The following is a 24,458-nucleotide window of genomic DNA, read 5'->3' on the forward strand; positions in this document are numbered from 1 at the left end:
TGAATATTTGTAGCCATACACCTGTCTTCCCTGGCTGTGTGCCTCAAAAGAAGGCTGAGGAGGATATAGGGAACCTGAAATAGGAGGAGGATGGAACCTCCCAGAATGTTAGCAAGGGAAATGGGAAGCTCAAAGCCTGGTGCCCAGGTCAGTCATTTCTGAGGTTGCTAATTGGTCAGCAACATATGGGAGATTAACCCATAACCCGATGGCACCGAAATAAGCAGTCCATTTACTAACATAAAAGTTATTCACACCTTGTTATCTTGTTAACTAGTAGAAACTTTTAGGAAGATTCTTTTTTGTTTTTATTATTTCACCAAGATTAATTTAGTTGATTTCATTAGGAGAGTTGGTCCATGTCACCAAATCTGCTATGAACTGAAGGCATCTTTTGACTTTTCCAGGTGAGAGTCATTGCTGGACTCTTGCCCACCAAACCCTCAGCACACAGGTCAAGCAATTCCATGACCCCACACACAGACCTCTGCTCTGGACCCATGGTGGCCTCAAGGCCTGGGGAGTCCCCATGCTTGGTGTGGAGGTGGGAGAGACAGTGCTGACCTCCTCATTGGAAGAGGAGAGAGGTTACCAGGCCTCTCCCAATAGTGCTCTTTAGACAAAGTCTCCACACAATCAGTGTCCCCACAGATTCTCTAGGTTTCTCTGATATCCAGGCTGATGTAGTTTAGGACCAAATGTTGGAGTTATCAATAGATAATTCATGATGAAGAGCTCTTCTGTCTGGAGATGCCATTGTTATTATTCAAGTCAGGGAACTAAGATCAGATAGAGAGCACACCTCAAATCCAAAACCAGGCCTCCAGCAGCAGCTCTCTTCTCAGCCTGCTTTACGAGGCAGAAAGGACAGGAACTAGCTGAAGGTCATGGACTCCACTGAGGTTCTGCGTCATGCCAGGTGTTGTGCTATCGTATCTTCAAACTGATGCTGACAGACTGAATCTCAGAATGTGGAATGGGTAGCTGTATGTCATGTGGACCCCTGTATATATTAGAGAAAGGGGCAATCAGAGGTCAAAAGGGACACACTCCATCACAAATTAATGAACTGTACACAGTAAGTCAATCAATGCTCTATATAGAGGCCTCCAAAATGCCTCCAAAAATCCTTGATTCCCTTTTGAATTTCTACAATATGGCTGTTGCCTCCTCTATGAGCCTGTCCTCTCCAAGCTTGGGCACCATCCCCTCCTATCAACCACAGGTCCTACTGCTCATGTTCTCATCACTAAGGTTATTCCATTTCTGAGCAACTCTCAGGCTATTACCAGTGAGGTCAGAGTGTGCGCAGGAGCATTTAAAATCCAGGAAACAGAGTAAATGCCATTTCTCACATGAGTGTTTAATTCGGTCACAATGATTGACCTAGAAGTCTTTTACCCTCTTTTCCTTTGGATAATACTTCTGTCCTCTTCAGCAGGTTGAGGATTGGGGAGTGCAGCACTAAAGGCAATAATACAGGAACATGTCTTTCTGTTCCAACTTAATGCTTTTCTTTTGTTCAATAAAGTTTTTGTCATGCCTACTTTTTGTTGTTAAAAAAAATAATTCCTAGAACTCAAAAGTCAGAAAAAATTGATTCCATAATATAATTGTCTGCAGAGAATTCTTTGCAGATTGTCTCTAAGTAAATAATGCAGATTTAAATAACTTCGGTGGCTCTGGGGAATAGAACCTAATGCTGCAGGTTAAAAAAATAAGCATATAATGGATGGTTTGATTCTCTACTTTCCCCCATCATATCTCCTTCAAAATGTTTTGTTTTGTTTTGTGTTGCTCATTCTTCTGGAATCAAGAACATAGATTTTGAAACAGACAGATCTATTCAGATCCCAACCTTGCTTCTTATTATCAGTTCACTTCATTTATTGAAGTCTTACATTTGCCATCTACCCCATAGACAGAAGGTTTATGTCCAGGAACCAAGAGATGGAGGTGGACATGGCCATTGTCATTTATACCAATTGACCCACTGGAGGAATTTGTTTCTTTTTCCCCAGGGCCTTGGAAACACGGGCTTAGAAATTCTAATGCCCAAGGAAGGAGTGCTTTTGTCAGGTGGCACAGTCATAGTTCTTTTAAATTCAACTTACACTGAATCCATAAAATGTCTATAAAATTGAGAGTATAACAGTAATGGCAATCCTTCAGTACTGTTATCAGGATTAAATAACCAAAATTGTATGAAGTGCTTACAAGATGTGATCAAAGTACAGTTCATGTTTAAATTAAAAAAATATTACTGTAAAAGACACATTGCCATCAATCCCCCTCAAAATACTCCCGCTCACTTTGAACACACTTACCCTATTGTTCTTGCCACTTTCTGAACCAGTTCTGGAAATCCTCTTTCATTAGTGTCTTTAGTTACACTGTCGTGGCTGCCTCGATTTCCTGAATCATTTTACTTTGGGGAAGAGAAAGAAGACGCACAGTGCCAGATCTAGTGAATAACGTGGAAGAGGACACACCATAATGTTTTTATTGGACAGAAATTGCTGTACCAGAAGCGATGTGTGACACAGAGCATTGTCATGATGGAGGAGGAAGTAAAGACACTCTTGAAAGAGGACTTCTAGAACTGCTTCAAAAAGTGGCAAGAACATGGCATAAGTATGTTGGTAGTGAGGGCGATTAATGGCAATGTGTCTTTTACTGTAATAGTTTTTTTTATTTGAACATTCACCTTATGTTTTGATCATATCTTGTAATATGATGTCTACCTAACACATGAGGAATTTTCAATAAACAATAGATATTATATTCTTCTCAGAATATTAAATTATGTTTATTTATTTTCATATAAAACTGAGCTCCTTGAGAGAATGGATGGATATTCAACGCTGTACATATAAACTAATTCTTTGTTTCCCATTGCTTCAGCAAATAAAAGTAGAATCAAAGAATCTGCTTACCCACAGACGGCTATGTCCAATTCTACCACTTTCAGAAAATAACTACATATTTTTGGTGATTACTCAGTAACTTTAATTTATAAATTAAGAAACAAATACAGCAGAACTACATTAGAATAGTAATGCTCAGCATGTGATTGAAACAGTTAACTGTTGACTCAAAGGTAGCCAGAAAGTGAATTAAGGAACTCCAGACAAAGATAGATCAGTCGTAACTGTAGAGGTGGGGATTTTCATTGAATTATAAAAGTGGCTGGCATTTCTCTAGTCTCAACCATTTAGTGAAAGCTGGGATTGTTTCACTACTGTACATGTATTTATTGTTTTAAATAACATCAAGAAAACAAAATTAGATTAATCATAATATTGATTCATAAGGCAATATAATCATTTATATATAAAGCAATATATTCATAGATTTCTTCTGTAATTGACTTTATTATATTTTTGTGTTGATAATTTCTCTATAAGTCAGCAAATACCTGACAATCATCCATAACCCCAGAAAAAAAGCATTACAAATAATCTGTATGCTCTGCTTTATTAAGATCATCAACAAGAAAGTACAGAATTTAATGATAATCTCTCAACACTGTCCAGTTTCCCTTTTGTTACTGAAGGAACAGCAGTACATCCTGTTCTGTTAGAGATGGGATCTTGGTGGCCTTGTGGAAAGTGAAATGCAACAGACTAGATAAAATCTGCTTCCTACACCCCCACTTGTTATACTCATTTGGGGGCAAATGTAACCCACTTATTTGACCATCTGCTTGATTTCTTCTCTTCACAACTCCAGATGGACTCTCCCCTGCTCTTTACCTTCCCAGGTGCCTTACAAATCTCACCCTCACGGATCGTGTTAATAATCTTCCTGATCTGCTGTCTGGGAGCAGTTAACCCAGCATCACCTGGACACTGGGAAGTCAGAAGGGGCTGAGGTCAGGGTTTCCTTCCTGTCAGGTGGCCTTGGGTTGCTGTATCTCCCCCACTGCCCAATATAGGGCCGTCTACCCCATAACCAGGAGGCTTATGTCCAGGAACCAAGAGGTGGAGGAGGACTTGGCCATTTTTTCTTTTCTTTTTTTTTTTTATTAAAGTTTATTTGGGTGACAGTGATTAGTAGAGTTATATAGGTTTCAGGTGTACAATTCTGCAATACATCATCAATATATCACGTTGTGTGCTCACCATTCAGAGTCAGTTCTCCTTCTATCACCATATATTTGATCCCATTTACCCTCATCTACCACCCCCCTTCTCCCCTTACCCTCTGGTAACCAGTAAACTGTTGTCTGTGCCTAGCAGTGTTTGTTTCTTTGTTTGTTTTTCTTGCTCCTTTGTTGCCTTCCGTTTTTTAACCCACATATGAGTGAAATCATATGATTCTCGACATTTTCTGTCTGACTCACTTGGCTTAGAGGACATTCTCTTTTATACCAATTAACCACTGGAGGAACTTACTTCCTTTTACCCAGGGCCTGGATACGAGCTCACAGGCTTGGACATTCTCGTGCCCGAGGAAGGAGTGCTTTTGTCGGGTGATGCAGTCAAGGTTCCTTTGAAATTCAGCTTCCTTTGGCCAAAACTAGACAAATCAGAGAGCCACGGTGCCCATTAGTGTAAGGTACAGGGGTTGGCCTCCTGGGGCATGGTGGAGAAATGTGGAGAACGGAACTGATCTTGAGGGGAAAACAGGAGACATTCAGCAGACTCCACACTGTGTGCTCGTCAGCATCCACCCTCGTCCTGTGACTGAGTGAGAAGTCCGTGTCCCTAAAGAAGGGGACACATGGAGTCCTAGCTGAAAGTCTGTCTTCTTCCCTGCTCCGGGGAAGATCGCATGAGTCTGATTTTTCGCAGCCTCCGAGAAAGGTAGAGGACCTTGTTCTCAGGCAGTACCAGGGCCAGACAACTTGCTGAAGGAAACCTTGAGCATGCGCAGCAGTGTGTGCCGTTCTGCTTGTGACAATCTCATTACTGCATCTGGAAAAAAAGAAGCAAGGAGAGCAGGAAAGTCACGGTACAGAGTGAATGAGAAGACTGAGTATTTGTGTCAGCCTCTGTAATCCTTTGTATCTGTAGTGCTTGGGGGGAAAAAAGATACGCAGGCCCATTAAACTACTCTGAGCAGCCCAAGCATCAGCATGGTCTCTAACTTTTCAGGTGGGATCAGTGAGAGTCATGAGAGAACATAAGATTGTGTTTTGTAAAAGAAACAAAAGTTGTTAGAAAAGAGGGGAGAAAAAGTGGTCATGACAGAGCCCATTACTGGCCTTTCTAAACATCAAATGTCACATGTTGTCTGTAAGTGTTCAATAATATGCAGAGGTATATTTAATATTATGAAACATGTGAGTTCTTTTAAAAATAAACTTTAAAATAAAATCAAAAGCAATAAAGGTTTTCAATTATACAATTCAGGGACGATAAAAGTGACTGAGAAAAAAATACCTACGATTCTACCGTTCAGAGGTGACCACTGCAAAGTGATGTTCTTTCATCTACCCCAGGCTGCCTCTCTGAACCCATTCTCAGGGCTCAAAATAAAGAGAGTCCAAGACAAACAGACAACAGATTTCCAGGTGGGCCTATCAGTTTTTTGAGCTATACTTTTTACAAGATGACTTCAAGGTAGCAGACATCACTTTTCCCACATACTAGTATTTTCACTATGAAAATAGTGATTTTGAAGTTTTTCTTGGATATTATTCAGTGTTAGTTAGATAATATAATGTTGCTTCCATCACTCAGAGTGATTGAGTCTCACCCCTTTCAGGTATGAAAGAAAATGAGGTGAGCCAAAATTCTCAGGATAGTTTGGGCATCCATTTATACAACTCCCACACCCACTAGGTACTGTGAGCACCCCACACTAATCCAAATATTCATGTCACTTCACGGGACACTAATTCAGCCCCTACTCCACTTAGTCCTGTACATTCTAACGAGACGCTAGTGTTTCTGTGAATCAGCAATGGGAGCAACCATTTAACTGTCAAAGGCTTCCTTAGGACAGGCTCGTTGTCCTCTGGCCGACTCGCCTTTGGTGTGTGTAGCCAAGTGCCCTTTGTGAAGCTCACCTTAGCCCAAAGGAGAAGGGCAGGAGGAGTGACCGACTCCAACCACGCACTTGTTTCCCACAAAGGGGTGGTTTGCTCCATGCCCAAGGCCACGGTCCTCCCGGGCTGTGTGTGTGTAAATCAAAGTCACAATGGAATCACGGCTGAAAACTTAGATTTAAATGGTATGGGATGACTGCTCATGAGAGTTTCCTCATATTCAGCTAATCTCTCTAACTAAACTGTACTAGGCAGCCATATTATGACAGGTATGGTGCTAAGTCCTGGACATTCAAAGGTGTGATGTGTGTGTGTTCCTGTACATATATGTGTACTAGCTGTTCTTTTGTATTTTTTTATCAGCTAACATATACTCAGCTCTCGCAATGTGCCAAGCACTGGGCCAAACCCTTATCATGTACTATCCTAAGAACCTTTGCAACAGCCCATGTGGTAATGAAGAAGACCTTTATTTTACAGGGCGGAAGTAGGCTAGAAAACTATTGGCCTTGTCACACAGCTAATGTCAGAATCCAGGAGGGACCTGGGTCTCTCTCATACCAGCGGCCTAGGTCTTAAGCACTTTGCTACACCAAACATGTAGCCAGATAGTTGTTGAACTATTACAGAATCAGAAAGTATAAGAGCTGTTTGAGAAGAAAATCTAAGAATCATGCATCGTCTATTCTTCATACTACAGCAAATGTACTTTCATGTTTTGCATAAGACTGCATTTGAAGAAAACAAAGATCACATTTGTTGGTCATGAGAAAATAGCAATGACAAATTGTGAACCATGAGTTGAGCTATATGTAACCAGAATTTATGAGAAATTTATAGCCATGAGACGAATGTAAGTTGGGGACCGTCATTTCACTGGTTAAAGGCAGCCCAGTAGCAGAAAAGGGGCTATAGAAGCAACCTCTGGCCTTGACAGAGTAGTTGAGATTTGTAATTTGTGCTGTGCACAATACCTGGCTCAGAGTAGTCAATCAAGTATTTATTGTTAAGTGAATGGAATCTTAAGCCAGAAAATGACCTACTCCTCAAGCTCCAATTCAAAGTAGACTTTGATTTGGACTCAATACGTAGCACGTTTATTGTTGACGCAACATCAAATATCCCCGTTACAGGGCATGCATGAGCTGTATTATCATTTCACTCTGCCCTTAACTCATGTTGTGTTTGTTGCATTTCAACTCTAGGAAAATGAAGAGCATTTAGTCTAATAATCATTTATTTCCAAAGGAGATACATGGATCAGAAAAAAATGGTAATGCAAATTGCCTAGTACATATCTTGGCAGAAAATAAAATAGAGTGAGTGGGGTTTGTCCCAGATGAGTAAACATGGGTGACAGGGCAGAGCCTGCTGGGACGAAAGGAGATCACAGAAAAGATGCGGATGATCATTACATATTTACTCAAAGCTTCCTCCTAGAAAAAAGTATAGACTTTGGAAACTCCACACAAAGTCACCCACATGAAACTGTACAAAAGAATACAGGTGCTAATGGTGGTTTCCCAGTTCATAATAGTGAACGAAGAGGCAATGAACATTTACTCAGTGAGATGGGTTTAATGTCTGCTACTGTGCACGACCCAGAAGGCACAATAGTAGGTGGCCGAGTCTTGTTTCCCTACACTGTGAATGCTGAGGGTAGACGCAGAAGTTTCGGGTATTTCGTCTCCCTCAAATTTGCCCGACGTAATGCCTGATTCTTTTTGGACAGTGTTGACAGATGAAATGTGGAGCAGGCAACACATGGCTTGACCAGGTCTTTCCTGATACCAATACACAGACGTCGCAGGGATTGTTCCACCAGATACTACACATTCCAGGCGCTGTTTTTGACAGCGTTTTAGTACTGGAAGGCTGGGGTTGCTTTAGGTGACCTGCACTATAAACACACACCCCAGAAAAAAGGGGTGAAGAGGAGAGGAAATGAGCCAAAAACCGGGAATTTTTGTTGAAATTACAAAATTAGAGAATATCTGTCACAGGGAATGAGGGAGGAAAGGAACTTGCAAGGCCCAAGGAGTGCCAGAGGGAAGGTTTGGAACAGTGACAGCATGTCTGCACGAACGGCACTCTCCTCCAAGGTGGTCTGGAACCTCCGCTGAGAAGTTCTACACCACTGTGGTTTGGCTGAGTCAACCACGTCAAACTCCCCATTGGGCCTGGTGAGCAGGGCTCTCATACCTCATTGTGGAGGATTGTCCTCACCACCTGTTAGCACAGCCACCCTACGTGACGACAGCAGTGCAAGGTCCTCCACCTTAAACCAGACCACATGGTAAGGAGGGCCAACCTAGAACTCTGAGATGACTCATTTTCCCAAATAGTATTCATGAAGCTCCCATTAGGTGCCAGGCATTATTCTAAGTTCCTTGGGCGTTATAAAGATGCAACGATATGGCACCTAACCGTGGCGAGCTGTCACAGGGAGAGATGCTGGGACATTTGTCTTCTCTCTTTTCTCCCACTGCCTTCCACAAAGGATTATTCTTCTCCAAATCATCAAAAGCAGCTGTTTTCCAAGTTTCTCTGCTCAGTTTACCTGCTCTGCCTGAGTGATCTCTTCCCCAGTCTTGGCTTCAATTATCCCTCAGGTCAGGGGGAAAGGGACAATAGGAAACTACAGATGCATCTCCACTCCACACCTTTCTCCTCAGTATATATGCACATGTCCAGCTGACTAGTGGACATCTTCAAGTATGTCTGACATGGGAGCTCAAATTGACCTCATACATAGCCCAGAGTGAAACCATTCCCTACCCCCAACCCATCTCCTCGTCCTGTCTTAGTGAAGGACATCGCTGTCTACTTTGTCCCAGCCAGGAACCTGAGTGTCATCCTCAACTCTCCCTTCTGGCTAATTCACCGCCTTCCAATTCCTGTGGAGTCTGCCTCCTAAATAGGTCTTGGCTCCACCCCCGCCGCAATGCCACTCACCTCCATGCCTCTAATCTTGGCCACTCTTACCCAGCCTCCCCAAGGTAACAGGGCTGATCGGAGCGAGACAGGTGCCTGCTTAAAATTCTTCACCTTGCTCCACCTTTTGTCTGAGAGTAGTCTAGAGCTCCTGGCTATGAGGCTCCCTGTGCTGTGGCCGCTGCTTCCCTGCCTGTCCCATCTCCAGCCACTTTCTACCTAGAATTCCGTGATCCAGTCCTGCAAACAAACATGTGGTTTTTCTCTGGACTGCTGTGCATTTCACTTTTCCTGGCCGACTCATATTCATCATTTTAGGCTCATCTCAGACACTGTCTCCCCCAGAGAGCTTCCCTTAGCCAGGAAATCAGGGATGGATGTGCCCTCAGTTACTTTCTAGTAATGCCGCCGGTGCTTCCCTCTCTCATAGCATTTCCCCAGCTATGGCCTATTTACCCATTGTTCTCTCACCAGACACTGGTAAGAGTTCACAGTGTAGTGAGACCATGCCTTAGTTATCTTTGTGTTCCCAGATGTTTGCTGAATGGATGTCACAGTAAAGGAATGGGTGGATGAATGGACGTTGAAGTATCTCTTTTCGGTGTGATGGAAATGAAACATCATCCTTTCAAATATAATGTTTAAAGAGTTGTCAGGTAATGGACACTAACTGAGTGTCTTAAATACATTAAGCACTTTGTAGTCCTTATCATATTTAGCTCCATAAGTTCAGTTTATTTACCTCCATAAAGAATCCGCATGGACCCTTGTAGAAGCAGATGCAATGCCTGTGCTCTTTGTATCTCTCTCCTTCAGTTTTCTCATATCCAACGAGAATAAAATCAGAACCTACTGTATTGGGTTGTTGTGAAGAATAAATAAGTGAGCCCAAGTAGAGTGTTTAGAACGATGCCTGGCACACAGCAAGCCGACAAAAAATGAAAGCAATTACTTTTATATATTGTCATAGTGTCCTCTGTTAACATGCCCTTAGAGGCTGAATCCATCCTTTAGAGAAACAGACTGGATGGAATCCTTCCAAAAGCAAGTGACAGCGAGAGTGGAACAACTCGGGATCATTTCTTAGAATTGAAAGACTAAGAATCTACCATGAAGATGAGATCTCTTGAGAAAGATATACTCGGTCTCTAGATATTTCTCTGTGGGATTTTTCATGCAGAAAAGAGCTAGTCTGTAACCCAGAGGTTGAAACTGAAGTCAAGTATAATTCAGAGAGAGATAAATTTTTGGCAGTGTTGCTTTCTGTTTTGGAGAGGAGAAAAATGACACCTAGAAGAGTTAAGACCTTGCTCAAGGTCAAAGAGCTCACAAAGGGCAAAGCAGGAGTCAGTGAGGGGTGAAGACGGGGTTTAGGGTGAAGGCTCACAGCAGAAGCCTGGCCTGGGCTGCACTTGGGGAACGTGAATGATGATCTGTAAGGAAGTGAGTGAGAAGCTTCTTCCTCCTGGTGGCCTCACCCTCTTTGTCACCAGTTCACAGAATTCACTCACCTGTGCAGTCAGGCACTGGGATGTGTGCAAGAAAAGACAGTGTTCGGTTGTATTGGACAATGGAGAAGACGAAATGAAGAGCAAACAGAGCAACCTGAAAACAGAGCAAATAAGTTTCAGCCTCTTCTACCCCCACCCCTTCTCACACATACTGGGAGGTCTCAGCCTTGACCTCGGCCTTCAGTAAGTGTGTGAGTGGTGGGGGGTGGGAGTTGGGCGCTTTCAGAAGCAAGGCATGTCTTAATCCTAAATCTCTAACTGCAAAACAGAAGCTCAGGGAAATAGATAAGTCAAGGAAACTGAAGGACTGATTTCCTTCAGAATCATTTGGATTTTACTTTCATTAACCATTTTATTGAAGCTTGTAAGCTGTACATAACCTGTGACTTTTCAAGTAAAAAGGTATTTAAATTCAGCTTACATCTCAAAGACCTCTTTTCTTCTCCACGTGGAACAGCAGAGGGGTTTCCTGTTCGGGGCTGGAGGATCAATAACGCAGGTTTTCTTTTCTTTTCATGAAATTGACAGGCTGTATAAGAAAGTAGAGAATCTGGTGATATCTGATTTGTATGATTTTGCTTGAATACAGAAATCGTAGTCACATACGTGTATTTTAACAGTTAAATTACCTCACTTTGCAGATGAGACAACAAAGGTCCAAGAAAGCCAGAGGTCCACCCAATGCCATGATGGGGTGGCATTCAAAGAGAAGTGGAGGCAGAGGGCCCGGCGTCTCCTCCAGGGTGGACAGCAGTACTCTTGCTGCGAGGATTATTATCTACCCACATGAATTTCAGTGCCAGGCATGTGAACGGATGAGGGCACGGAGAAGTTGGCAGTATTGTGTACTGGGTTTCTAATGGCTGGCTCCTGTGTTGCAAAATGATAATATGACAATGGCCTGGGAACAACTTAGAAACTGAAACCAGGAGTTGACTTCCAGTCTCAGCTTTCAACCATTTTGTGTGAATCTCCAGAGTCCTTCACCCTTGAAATTATTCACACAGTTTTCTTTGTGCATTCTTCAGAGAAATGGTGAGATCGTCAGTCTATAACAGCGCTGTCCAACAGAAGTACATGTGGGTCACCAAATCCTGCCACAAATTAAAATTTTTCTAGCTGCTGTATAAAAAAGAAACAGGTAAAGCTAATTTTAGAACTATTCCTACCGCACATCGGACGTGAACTTGGCCAGATGGAGGAGCCTCTGGGGCCCTTGAGCTCCTGGTGGTGGTGTCAGTGGAGGTAGCTGACCCTGGGACGGGCCACACACAGCAGGATGGTCGAGCTGCCCGCATGCGCCATCACCGGCCGGCCGCTCCAGCCTGACCACCACGGGGCAGCCCATGTGGGGACAGTGGAGTAGCCGGGGCGGCCAGAGGCTCACAGTCTCCCCGCGCAGCCTACACCGGGGAAAGGGGACTTACTTACCTGGAAACAGCAGGGTTAGGCGTCCCAGCCTGGCTCTGCGTCCTTCAGGTGAGAGAAGCCCAGGGGGACCTGTGGCTCCAGCTTTTGGGAAGAGGCTCACCTTGGTGGGTGGTGGAGGAGAGGTTAGGGTGAGCGGCACTGCTTGTGGGGTGGCACAAGGAGGTAACTGGGGAGACAGGGAGAGATGGGCCCGAGAAAGAGGAGGCAGGAGTCTGGACACAGGTGAAGGGAGTGATGATCGATGGTGAGACTTCTGAGAAATGCCTGGAGAATGTCGGTGGAATAACACTAAGAGCAGCCATGCTTGACGGGACATTGACTACACTTTAGCACAGCACTAATTGGTTTATGCTCTTGTTTTATTACATCCCGGAAAAAACCCTGGGATAAATGGTATCCTCAGTTTAGAAATGGGAAAAGCAGGGCTGATATTTTAAATCACTTTTCAAGACTGTACACCTAAGGGGATCCTGGTGGGCGGATGAAGCTAGGTCTGGCTGGACACAAATCTCGTGCTTCATGTAGCCACGTGATGCTAATACAGTGAGCGAGCTGCTGGGAGAGGGACAGTCATGGAAACACAATCGCTGCCCGAAACACATGCTCACCTACTGAGTCAGCAGAGGTCCCGGTGGAATGAGACTTCAAATGCTCTAAATTAACACGATAGCTAAATAGTCTGGGGCAAGTTATTTCACCTCCTTTTCCTCATCTGTAAAAAGGGATGTCATGGAATCGCATGGACAGTAAGAGGATAAGGTGAGCAAAGCATGTAGCCCAGTCCCAGATGCACAGAAAATGCTCAGGAAATGGAGAGGGAACCTGGACAGGCTGCGGTAGTTGACTCCTGGGGTCCACATAAAGTATAAATTATATGGAATGATACTTTTGGAGAATCAGGTGTGTGTGTGTGTGTGTGTGTGTGTGTGTCCAAACGAAGAAGCTTAAGTTGGACCCAGGTAGCAAGGTGGTAAGACCAGGTCATCCTGTTCTAGCAGCATCTCCTCAGAAATAGTAAAGAAAGGGCATTGTAAAGGATCACCTGAGAAATGCATCTGAAATGAAGCTTTCAGAAAGAGACACAGCCTTGACTTTCAACTGAACTGAAAGCTCCTCTTCAGTTGTGCTATTTACACCCAGGGTCTCCTGGGGATAGTTACACTAATTAGTTATGCTAATTATAGCCAGATGGCCTGGAGGAGAAGGCATGGGAATGGCCAGGAAAGGGGGTTTGACTTGGGAAGGAAGTTGTGGGTCCTTCGGCAAGGACGACCAGACCCTGTTCTGTAGCTCCTTTTCTGTAGAAAAAAAACTGAAAATTTGACATGCTCAGCTATAACCAATATTGAAGTCTCAAGCATCCCAAAATGCAGGCTTTTGGGTTGTGCCAAGTTGATGAGGTGTTGGCCAAATAAGAAGCTTATAGAATACTTTACTAAAAGGATATTCTGGGGCTGCCATTTATATCCTCTGCAGATGTCTAGCCCAGCTGTGGTAAATGTTAAGTGGAAAAGAAAGGGACAACTGCAGTGACATCTGCTTAACAAAACAGGTGGTAAAAGCCTCAATTCAGACAGTGAGCAATTTGAATGGTGAGAAATGGGTGAATTGTTTCTTTCTATTTATTGTGTAAGTTTTCACCAATAAGAAAATATTACTTTGGGTACAAAATCCACAACCATCTATCAATTTATGAAAATAAATTTTATTTCATCTTGTCAGCATTAAAAACTATGTTTCTCTCAATTGTGATTACAGTTGACCCTTAAACATGGGTTTAACTTGCACAGGTCTACTCATATGTGAGTGTTTTTCAATAAATACTGTAAATGTATTTTCTTTTCCTTATGATTTTCTTAATAACATTTTCTTTTCTCTAGCCTACTTTATTGCAATAATACAGTATATAGTACATATAACATACAAAATACGTGTTAATGGATTTTGTATGTTATTGGTAAGGCTTCCAGTTAACAGTGGGCTATTAGTAATATTTTGGGGGAGTCAATAACTTTATGTGGATTTTTGACTGCATGTGGGGTCAGAGCGACTAACCCTCGCATTAGTTAAGGGTCAATTATATAACAGTTTTTATTCAATTAATGCTCAAATTAAAGGCTAAGACAACTATTGGAAATAATTAAGCATAGATTTTAATAAAGTCTGCCCCAAACCTTCAACCAGATACTTTTTTCAGTGTGTCAAATGACAAAACTAAAATAATTTAGTAATGAGTTTGATGTCCTTTATTTAAGGGAAGACAACCCATGAATTGGGGGTGTACAGAGCTCAGGAGCAGTGGAGCCCCATTCTCCGGGAGGTTTCGGTAAGAGTGACGTTCATAGAGACTTAGGAGAGGCAGCTGTGGAAATGGCAGGATTGGCTGGGAGGTTTGGGGAATTTCCTTATAATGCCAGCAGGTCAAACAGGGAATAAGAGAAAAGTGTTTGGCTTAAGACGATTGGCTGGCTGCATATCTTACCTTATTTAGAACAAGGAAATAATTATGGATTCTTGGCAGTTGGCAGCGGGGTATGCTGGCTAGATATACCGCATTTCTGGTCCAACGCAGCATTTACAGGGACGCGACAGTTATCTAAGTTTCCCTTTGTTGACCTGGCACCCCCGGCGGGAGCAGCTCCATCTTGGGCCTACAAATTTATGACAACAGGTGACATTTGTTTTCCTTTCCTCTACTTCTCTTCCTAATGTGGTGTATCTGTGCTTTTCTCTAAGTAGCACTGGACTATCACGTTCATCTAAAAGAGACACACATTCAAACATAATAATAACGATAAGAAAAAACTCTCGGGCAGGGCAGAGTTGAAGAGTAGCCAGGGCTTTTCCTCTCAGCCCTCATGTGGAGTTTGCTGTGTTCTAATCCAGGTGTCACTGAGGAAGCAGCTTTCCCTCCCTCTCATCCCCTGTCATTATGCTGCTGCCACGAATGAAACCACTCTGATGGAAGCAGACTCAGCTAGACTGGGAGGTGTGGGTGGGTGAGGGTAGATCAGACTCAGGCATATGGGAGTGTAAAGATCCAAGTTCTGAAGTTGGGGCCTTTTTAACTTCTGGGACTTGCATACTTTATCTAACCTGGAGCAGCACTATTCTGGCCATCATGGAATCTGAGAACTAATAAAATCTGATGTCTTCATTTTAGTCGTATGGAATAAACTGGATGTACAGATGATGACAATTATTAGTGAAATGGACAAATCTGGAAAACCAAAAAGAGGAAAGCTATTAATATATATTTGATGAGAGGACTGTGGATAAAATTTTCCTTTCTAATCTCCAATTTACATCTTTATAACACTATGTATTGAATAAATATTTTTTGTAAAAAATCATTTCTCTTTTATTATAATTAGTAATCCCATTTTAAAACCCAAGTGATATGTAGTATACTACGTATTGACACTTTGATAAAGATTCACAGAAACTCAAAAACTTAAAGATGAAAGGGGGACCCTTTGTTCTGGAAGCCCTATAGTTTCTCATGTTAAAGATGAGAAAACAGCCCCCAAAACGCACATGACAATAAATATTCCAGGACCATGAGCAGCTGAGTCAGGATTAGAACACCCTCTCCTTCTTCTCTCTAGTGTGTGCACCTTACATTGAGTGGACCTGCCATTTCAAATTCGACAACTACAACCAGGGGACCCACTACACGTCAGGCACTGGGCTGGGCCCTTTCACAGACATTAACCTCATTTTTATAACTCTTGAAAATGATAAAACTCTATGAGCCACACACTGGTATTGTCAGTCAATAGATGCTGGAAGTCAAGCTTCTTGGACATTCCTCACAGAGAATTCCTTTAAAAAGATGAGGAAGCCCAAGATTTATCGGGTTGGGGAGGCTTCCTATTTTAACATTTTCCACGTTTTCTTCAGTTGTTTTACACTTTAAGCAAGAAACTATTAAAGATACAGATGAAGCTCCTGGGTTTACCTTCCCAAGCCTGTCTTTCCTCTTCTCTCTCCATCATGTACAATGACAACAAAATCCATAAGATACTTAGTGTCAAGTGACAAAACTAAAACACTTTAGTATGAGTTTGAGGTCCTTTATTCAAAGGCAGACAGACACTCCACGGATTGGGGGCCTACATGCCTCACATCAGTGGAGCACTCTTCCCAGGGGTTTGGGGCAAAGCTGAGTTTTATAGGGCGTTAGAAGAGGCAATGTGAGAACAGGGCAAGAGTGGGTGAGGTTGCAGATCTGACTTTTATTAGAAAGCTCAAGGAACAAGGAAATAAGGATAGAGCCCAGAGTCGGCGTGGCCTTTGGGGATTGGCCGACAGAATACCCTGCGTTTCTGGTGACGCTGAGCACGTACACGAACACGGAAGTTCAGTTTGCTGACCTGGCACCCTGTGCAGGAGTGGCTGCTTCTTGGCCTGAGAAATTTATTACAACACTAGGGCTGGTTCCAACAACAACAACAACAACAAATATATATAGATATACAATATTTTAAGGGGAAATTATGCAAGTCTACTAAGAAACATAAAATAAAATCAGAACAAATAAGATGATGCACCATACACATGGAGAGACAGGTTTGAAATGGTAAAGCTATTCAGGGTGAAACACTTAAAGCTTTCTCTCTGAGACTGAGACTCAGATAAGGTTACCAGTTATCTTCACTTTTATTAAACATTGTACTGGATGTCTTAGCCTATATATTAGTGATAGGAAAATAAATAAAAGTTAGAAGGATTATAAAGTAGAAACAAAACTGCCTTTATTTATAGATTCTATGATTGTATATACAGAAATTAAAAAAGAATCAATCGATTAAGTTAGAATTAATAAGAGTTGGGCAAGATTGCTGGATGCAGTACACATATGCAATCAATTGCATTTCTCTATAATAGTAACAAATGAGGTTCAAAACACGAAATTTAAAATTGTTGCAAACCTATTTCCCTAGGGAGTCGTTGTGGGTCCTCCAAACAACACAGCCCATCTCCCCCCATCCTTCACCCCTCGTTCAGTTTCCTGTTTATCTGGATTAATTTTATACCTTTAAACACAGCTCAATATGGGAGCCACAACCTATTCCTACATAACGTTTCAATTTAAATATATACTATTATCTGATTGTTCACACACAGTTTCCCTTAATTTTAATTACTGAGAAAATATAATCTGATAAGACACACTTGAGTTTAGGACTCGGCTGCGTGTTGGGGGTAGGGGTGGAAAGAAGCTGTACATGTGGAATACAGTGGTTGGCATATACAACAATCATCTTTCCTCCACTTTTACTGTATGGACTGTACCATGGTTGCTTATGGTGAGGAAAACACCAGTTTGTCCAAAAGACAAATCAGGTGACATCTAGAGAGCTTCATGAAGCCCAGAGTTTTCATTCCATCATTTCTCATACTCCTGAGGAATGAAAAAGCTCCATCCCCAGCCATCTTCTCTGGATAATGATTGGATAAATGATTCAGTACTACAAGCCTTCCCATTTTGCTCTCCTAAATGTCTCCCCAAACAGATCAACTCCTGGTGACCTTGTGTGTCCTAGGAGGCAGATTGAATAGACTCCACCAGCTCTTAGGAAGCTGAAACAATATCCTGTCAGCCAGATGGCTTGCCTAAGGCCAGGAGATGGAAGCTCCCTTGTTAGGAAACCCCTATGGCTGGTGGGGGAAGGGGGAGGCCTGTGGGATTTAAGATGGGGGTTGGAGTTGAGCACAGGATTCCTTTGTACAGAGTACAGTGAAGCTGGGCAGGAAGTGGGGCAAGGCTGGCCTAACCTGTGTGCCTGGCTGCTCTTGGCAGTCACAGGCAAAATTTTCAGTCAGCTTAGAGAGGTCTCAATCACTGTGCTTCATCCAGACAGCACAGTAATACACACCAGAATCCTTTTCTTCCAGATTTCGGAGGACGAACTTACAGCTCCTCCCTGTGCCTTCATAAACATGGTACTTCTCTGAACTGACTCCCTGATCCACCACAAACTGTGAGCTGGAGAACTCGTAGTAGAGAAGCCTGAGTGGGGCCATCCCCTCCTGGTATCGGTACCAGTGGACGTAGTTGATGTTTTGATTAACAATATCACAAGGGATTACAACAAATGACCCACTCTGCCTGGTGATTGATATCTGCCTCCTTTCCAAGTTGGAAGATATCTGAGTGGCTGCTACGGGAACAACAAAAAATAATGAGGAAGAGGTAATAGTAATTCCTTAGTCTGGCCTCCCACTGCCAAAAGAAAGAAAAATCCCATGAGCGTCATGCAACATACTTACCAGGAGCCAGGAAAGCTAGAAAGAGGGCTGAAATCCGAAGCATGTCTTCCTCTTCTGGGCCTTAGAAGGAAAGAGACCAGGTGATAAGAAGAGCAGTATACCCTCTCAAAACTCAAATCCTACTCAAAAAGAAAGTGACCCCTAGGACAGGAGGCAGTGACTTAGAGCTGGGCTTTTTGACAGATGTTACAGGCATGGAAGCACCTGAGGATCCCTCTCAGAAGAAGACCAACCTAATTACTCAGAGTGGGAGGGTGCTAGGGGAGTCCAGGGGAGGGGCCCTGCCTCTGTTCCAACCCAATTCTTGAGTGTCCTTCCGTGGTAGGCTGAGAGTAGGCCCTCTCCAGAAGAGAAACCAGGAGTCCTGAGAGCCCAGAACCACCAGCAGACACAGTGCCAACACGGAGCACACGGAGTGGGAAGGAGAAGCTTGTCTTTCCCCAGTGGAGTGAGCAGTCCTGAGTCAGGCTGATTTCCCTGAAATTCTGAGTGTGAATGTTAATGCTTCTGCCATGGTCTTGTCTGCCAATGCAACGTCTTTCTCCTTGCCCTGAACCACCTCATTTTCACATCTGTAAGTAATCTTTGAGGCAGCCAACAGCAAAGCTGATAAGCACTGAACCCGCTTTACTGAAAGAAATTAGGATCATATATATTGGTCTACATTTGTCTCTCGTCAAAGGTAAATGGCCGTGTGTGTGTGTGTGTGTGTGTGTGTGTGTGTGTGTGTGTGTGGCAGATCAATTTGTTTGAGGATTTCTCTTCATCGTTAAGGAAAAATGGACGCCTCACACAGGATTGCCAGATTTACTAAAAACTAACAAGAAAAAAGTGCAAGGTACTATGCAATATTTGGGACATACTTAACCTAAAAATTATTTGTTGTTTATCTGAAATTCAGGGAAATGTAAATCAAATCCACAATTGTTCACACATGGGCTTTCCGGACTGCTGCCCCAGCTAATGCACGAGTGGACACTTCCTTATGTGGACTCTGCTATCCCAGAGCTGGCCTGCTTCAGCTCCCCACCCCTTTGCTTATAGCTGATGTAAATTCTTTCACACCACCTCCTTTTTCCCTTTTCCTCCTACTTGATATATAAAAATGCTTGCAAAACTTTGGATGACGGACATGTTGTCTTTTCTACCTAACTGGTGGTGTTTTAGACTCCATTTCCCAAGACTAGTCTTTTGGCCAGCATTTTGGGCTCACTAAAACCTTGCTTTCAGCCATGGAAGTTAAAAATTTTTAGTTTAACACATTCAATAAGAGACACAGAGCCAAATGTGCTTACTGAAAATTTTTCAGAACTAGAACTCACTCCTTGCAATGTGAATTCACACCTCCTCAGTCAAGAGGTACTGTTTATGTCCTCATTTTGGAATATGGAAGGAATTTTGGGGTTCTAGTTCTGAGTCTACTGAGCCTCACTGTTGTCCTGAGAACAAGTCCAGGCTAGCCTGCTGGAGCCTGAGATACCACGTGGAACAGAGGCGATTCATTTGAGCCGAGGCCTGCTTGACCAGCCAGCCCCAGCCACCCATCACTTGACCACATGTGACCAAGCCCAGCCGAGGTCAGCTGAGCCTGGCGGGATCAACAAAACTGCCAAGCTGACCCATGGACTTGTGAGAATTACAGTGGTTGCTGTTTTAAGCCACTGTGTTTTGAGGTGTTTGTTATATAGCATTATTGTGCAATTAGTATAGATAGATGATAGATAATATATAAAAAGAAAAAGAAAGTTAGAAATATATATACTGTAATACATTATATAAAACATAAAATATAAAATATAAATAATTATGTAACAGCATATAAATATACATTTACAATAATATATAAAATACATAATATATAATATATAATACAATAGTATATATGTATATCTAGTCTTATTATATATGTACATTGAGAATTATTATGGTGACGATGAAGAACTGTCAAAAACATTGCTGCCTTGGGGAGAAGTTTATAGCATAGAAACTATTGTTTATATTTCTATTTCAGCTGGCTGTGAGATGTTGCCAAGCAACAATTGAGGACTCATATATTTATCATGAATTATTCGAATTTCCTATGATTTCATGACGTCTGTGTGGTGTCTGTCTTCTCTACATTTTTTTGTGACCACAAGGAAGCAGGTCAATAGTGTTTGTAACAAACTTCATGAGGAGACAAACCTCTGCATGAAGAGCACTTGGAGAAAGGCCTGGAACGGTCGGCATTTCATATGTAATCAGGGGACAACGTCCCACGTGTGTGCTTTGGAAGATTCTCATAAGGATGTCAGCAAAACTGAATTATATAGTGTGTATTCTTTGTGTAGAAGAAATAAAAGAAGCTGTCGGTGAACAGAATATTCATGCAGTCAGTCTGCCCTGGCACAAATGGGAACCAGTGACTCTTATGCAAAACATGACTCATCAAACTGCACTGAAACAGGAATTGACAGTGGAAGAGAGGAAGGCCGGCTAGGTGGACAAAGGGCCCAGCCCCTTTTCCTGAGCCCCGCTCTGCCCTATACCTCCCTACAGCTTCCCAGAAAGCGGCAGCATCTCCTGCAAATCCTGTGGCCGGACTGGGCCAGGCACAATGTCCCAGGAAGTGAGCGCAGCCCGGAAACCTCAACCAAAGCTTCACCTCTTGCCTGTTTTCCCACAGGCTCTGTGGCTGCCAGGTACATGCGGTCTTTCAGGAACTGTCACTCCACGTGGCTGCCAGACCTTCCAGATTTTCTTTCCTGGTGAATGGTCCAATCATGGGGCTCAGCCTGGGAGCCCAGCTTTCTGGGCAGCCAACAACGTAACCCGATAAACAGTGCTCTGAGGGCAGATGGTCTTTCTCAGGGCGGAGCTGCCGAAAAGGGGCACTTGGGAGAGTTTGACGTGAGACCGTGTCATTCTGAGGGATATTATCACTTGGTGAGGCCAGAATGACAGCTCAAGTCCAAGCACTGCCACTTGTAGGATGTGCGTCCTTGGGAAAACCACTGTAAATGGGAAATATAATGTTTACTCTGGATGAGTCATGCCAGGTGTTGGGAAAGGGCCAGGAGAGCAGTTTCCAGGCTCTGGGTCTCATGCTTGGTTATTAGTTGGCCATCCGCTGTAACCAGTTGGCCATTAGCCACTATTGTGTTGTATATAACTGCCGTGGCCACATTAGCAAGCATGGATGGTGTGGATGGTGCTGATCTCGTGGATCCTACTTCCTGTGTCTCAACTGGCTTCAGCGAGAGTGTGGTGCAGGAAGATCCCTGGTTGGGGTATCGGCAGATGTTTGCTTCTTGTGTCCTGACCGGTCGCCATTGAGAATATAGTGGTATGAACCCCCTATCCATGGCTCCGTTGTTGTTCCTTTTTGGCCTCAATGACTCCTTTGTTCACCTGCCAAGAGCTGAGCTGCAGCATTACCCCAGGGATTATGTCAACTTGTTTTTTTAATAAATAATATCTCAGTTAGTCTTAAGTACCATAATTCATTTTTTTTTAATTAAAGTTTATTGGGGTGACAACTGTTAGTAAAGCTACATAGATTTCAGGTGTACAATTCTGTATTACATCATCTATAAATCCCATTGTGTGTTCACCACCCGGAGTCAGTTCTCCTTCCATCACCATATATTTGATCCCCCTTACCCTCATCTCCCACTCCCCCACCCCCCTTACCCTCTGGTAACCACTAAACTATTGTCTGTGTCTATGAGTTTTTGTTTCTCATTTGTTTGTCATGTTCTTTTGTTGTTTTTGGTTCATATACCACATATCACTGAAATCATACGATTCTCTGCTTTTTCTGTCTGACTTATTTCGCTTAGCATTATATTCTCAAGATCCATCCATGTTGTCACAGATGGTCCTATTTCATCTTTTCTTAATGTCGAATAGTACTCCATTGTGTATATATAACACAACTTCTTTATCCATTCATCTATCGTAGGACATTTTGGTTGTTTCCATGTCTTAGCCACCGTAAATAGAGCTGCAATGAACATTGGAGCACACGTGTCTTTATGTGTAGATGTTTTCAGATTTTTTGGGTAGATACCCAGGAGAGGGATTGCTGGGTCATATGGTAATTCTAGTCATAATTTTTTGAGGAACCTCCACACTGCCTTCCATAACGGCTGCACCAGTCTGCATTCCCACCAACAGTGTATGAGGGTTCCTTTTTCTCCACAGCTTCTCGAACACTTATTATTTGTGTTGTTGATGATAGCCATTCTAACTGGGGTGAGGTGATATCTCATTGTGGTTTTAATTTGCATTTCTCTGATGATTAGTGATGTTGAGCATTTTTTCATATGTCTATTTGCTATTTGTATGTCCTCTTTGTAGAAATGTCTCTTCAGGTCCTCTGCGCACTTTTCAATTGGGTTGTTTGTTTTTTTGTTGTTGAGTTGCATGTGTTCCTTGTATATTTTGGATATTAGCCCCTTATTGGAAGCACTGTTTGCAAAAATCTTCTCCCATTCAGTTGGTTGCCTCTTTATTTGTCGATGGTTTCTTTTGCTGTGCAGAATCTTTTAAGTTTGATATAGTCCCATTCATTTATTTTAGCTTTTACTTCCCTAGCCTATGGAGTCAAATTCATGAAATGCTCTTTGAATCCAAAGTCCATAAGTTTAGTACCTATGTTTTCTTCTATGCAGTTTATTTTTCAAAGACTTATGCTTAAGTCTTTGATCCATTTTGAATTAATTTTGGTACATGGTGACAGATAGCAGTCCAGTTTCTTTCTTTTGCACGTGGCTTTCCAATTCTGCCACCACCATTTATTGAAGAGGCTGTCTTTTCTCCATTGTATGTTTTCTGCTTCTTTGTCAAAAATTATCTGTCCATGTTTATGTGGTTTTATTTCTGTGTTCTCAATTCTATTCCATTGGTCTATGTGTCTGTTTTTCTGCCAATACCATGCTGTTTTGATTATTGTTGCCTTGAAGTACAAACTAAAGTCAAGGAATGTGATACCTCCAGCATTTTTCTTTTTTCTTAAGATTGCTTTGGCTATTCAGGGTCTTTTTTTGTTCCAAACAAATCTGCTGATTTTTTGTTCTATTTCTTTAAAAAATGTTACTGGGATTTTGATGGGGATTGCATTAAATCTGTATATTGCTTTGGGTAATATAGCCATTTTAACTATGTTGATTCTTCCAATCCATGAGCACGGAATGTCTTTCCATTTCCTTGTGTCTTCTTCAATTTCTTTGAAAAATGTCTTATAGTTTTCAGCATATAGGTCTTTCACACCCTTGGTTAAGTTTATTCCTAGGTATTTTATTCTTTTTGCTGCAATTGAAAAAGGAATTGTTTTTTGTATTTCTTTTTCTGAGATTTCATTGTTAGTCCATAGGAATGCAATGGTCTTTTGTACGTTGATTTTGTAGCCAGCAACTTTACTGTATTCGTTGATTATTTCTAATAGCTTTTTGGTGGAGTCTTTAGGGTTTTCTATATATAGCATCATGTCATCTGCAAAGAGTGACAATTTAACTTCTTCATTCCCAATTTGGATGGCTTTTATTTCTTTCTTTTGCCTGATTGCTCTGGAGAGGAATTCCAACACTATGTTGAAAAGCAGAGGTGATAGGGGACAGCCCTGTCGTGGTCCTGAACATAGAGCAAAGGGCTTCAGTTTTTCACCGTTAATTATGAGATTAGCTGAGGGTTTGTCATATATGGCCTTTGTTATGTTAAGGTATTTTCCTTCTGTACCTATTTTATTAAGTGTTTTGATCATAAGTGGATGTTGTATCTTGTCAAATGCTTTTTCTGCATCAATTGATATAATCATATGATTTTTGTCCTTTATTTTGTTTATGTGATGTATCACATTGATGGATTTGCGGATGTTGAACCATCCTTGTGCCCCAGGGATGAACCCCACTTGGTCGTGATGAATGATCTTTTTAATGCATTGTTGTATTTGATTTGCTAGAATTTTGTTTAGGATTTTTGCATCTGTATTCATCAGAGATATTGGTCTGTATTTTTCTTTTTTTGTGTTGTCCTTACCAGGTTTTGGTATTAGGGTAATGTTGGCTTCATAAAATGAGTTAGGGAGTACTGTCTCTTCTTCAATTTTTTGGAAGAGTTTGAGCAGGATTGGTATTAGATGCTCTTTGAAGGTTTGATAGAATTCACTAGTAAAGCCACCTGGTCCCAGACTTTTGCTTTTGGGAAGGTTTTTGATGACTGATTCAATTTCCTTACTGGTGACCGGTCTGTTTAAATTTTCCATTTCTTCATGGTTTAGCCTAGGAAGGCTATATGTTTCTAAGAACTTGTCCATTTCTTCTAGATTATTG

General features: G+C 42.2%; 1 gene segment (V, D, J or C); it reads right to left on the reverse strand.

The window, feature by feature from the left end:
• LOC117012567 (T cell receptor gamma constant 1-like) overlaps positions 1-24,458 on the reverse strand; it is a 72,359-nt gene that overhangs the window by 43,674 nt on the left and 4,227 nt on the right. Inside the window, 1 exon segment of the C gene segment in view lies at positions 18,148-18,207. Within this exon segment, the coding sequence occupies positions 18,148-18,190 (43 nt within the window).

Source organism: Rhinolophus ferrumequinum, chromosome 20 (genome assembly GCF_004115265.2).
Source record: "Rhinolophus ferrumequinum isolate MPI-CBG mRhiFer1 chromosome 20, mRhiFer1_v1.p, whole genome shotgun sequence".
In the NCBI taxonomy this organism is placed as follows: Eukaryota; Metazoa; Chordata; class Mammalia; order Chiroptera; family Rhinolophidae; genus Rhinolophus; species Rhinolophus ferrumequinum.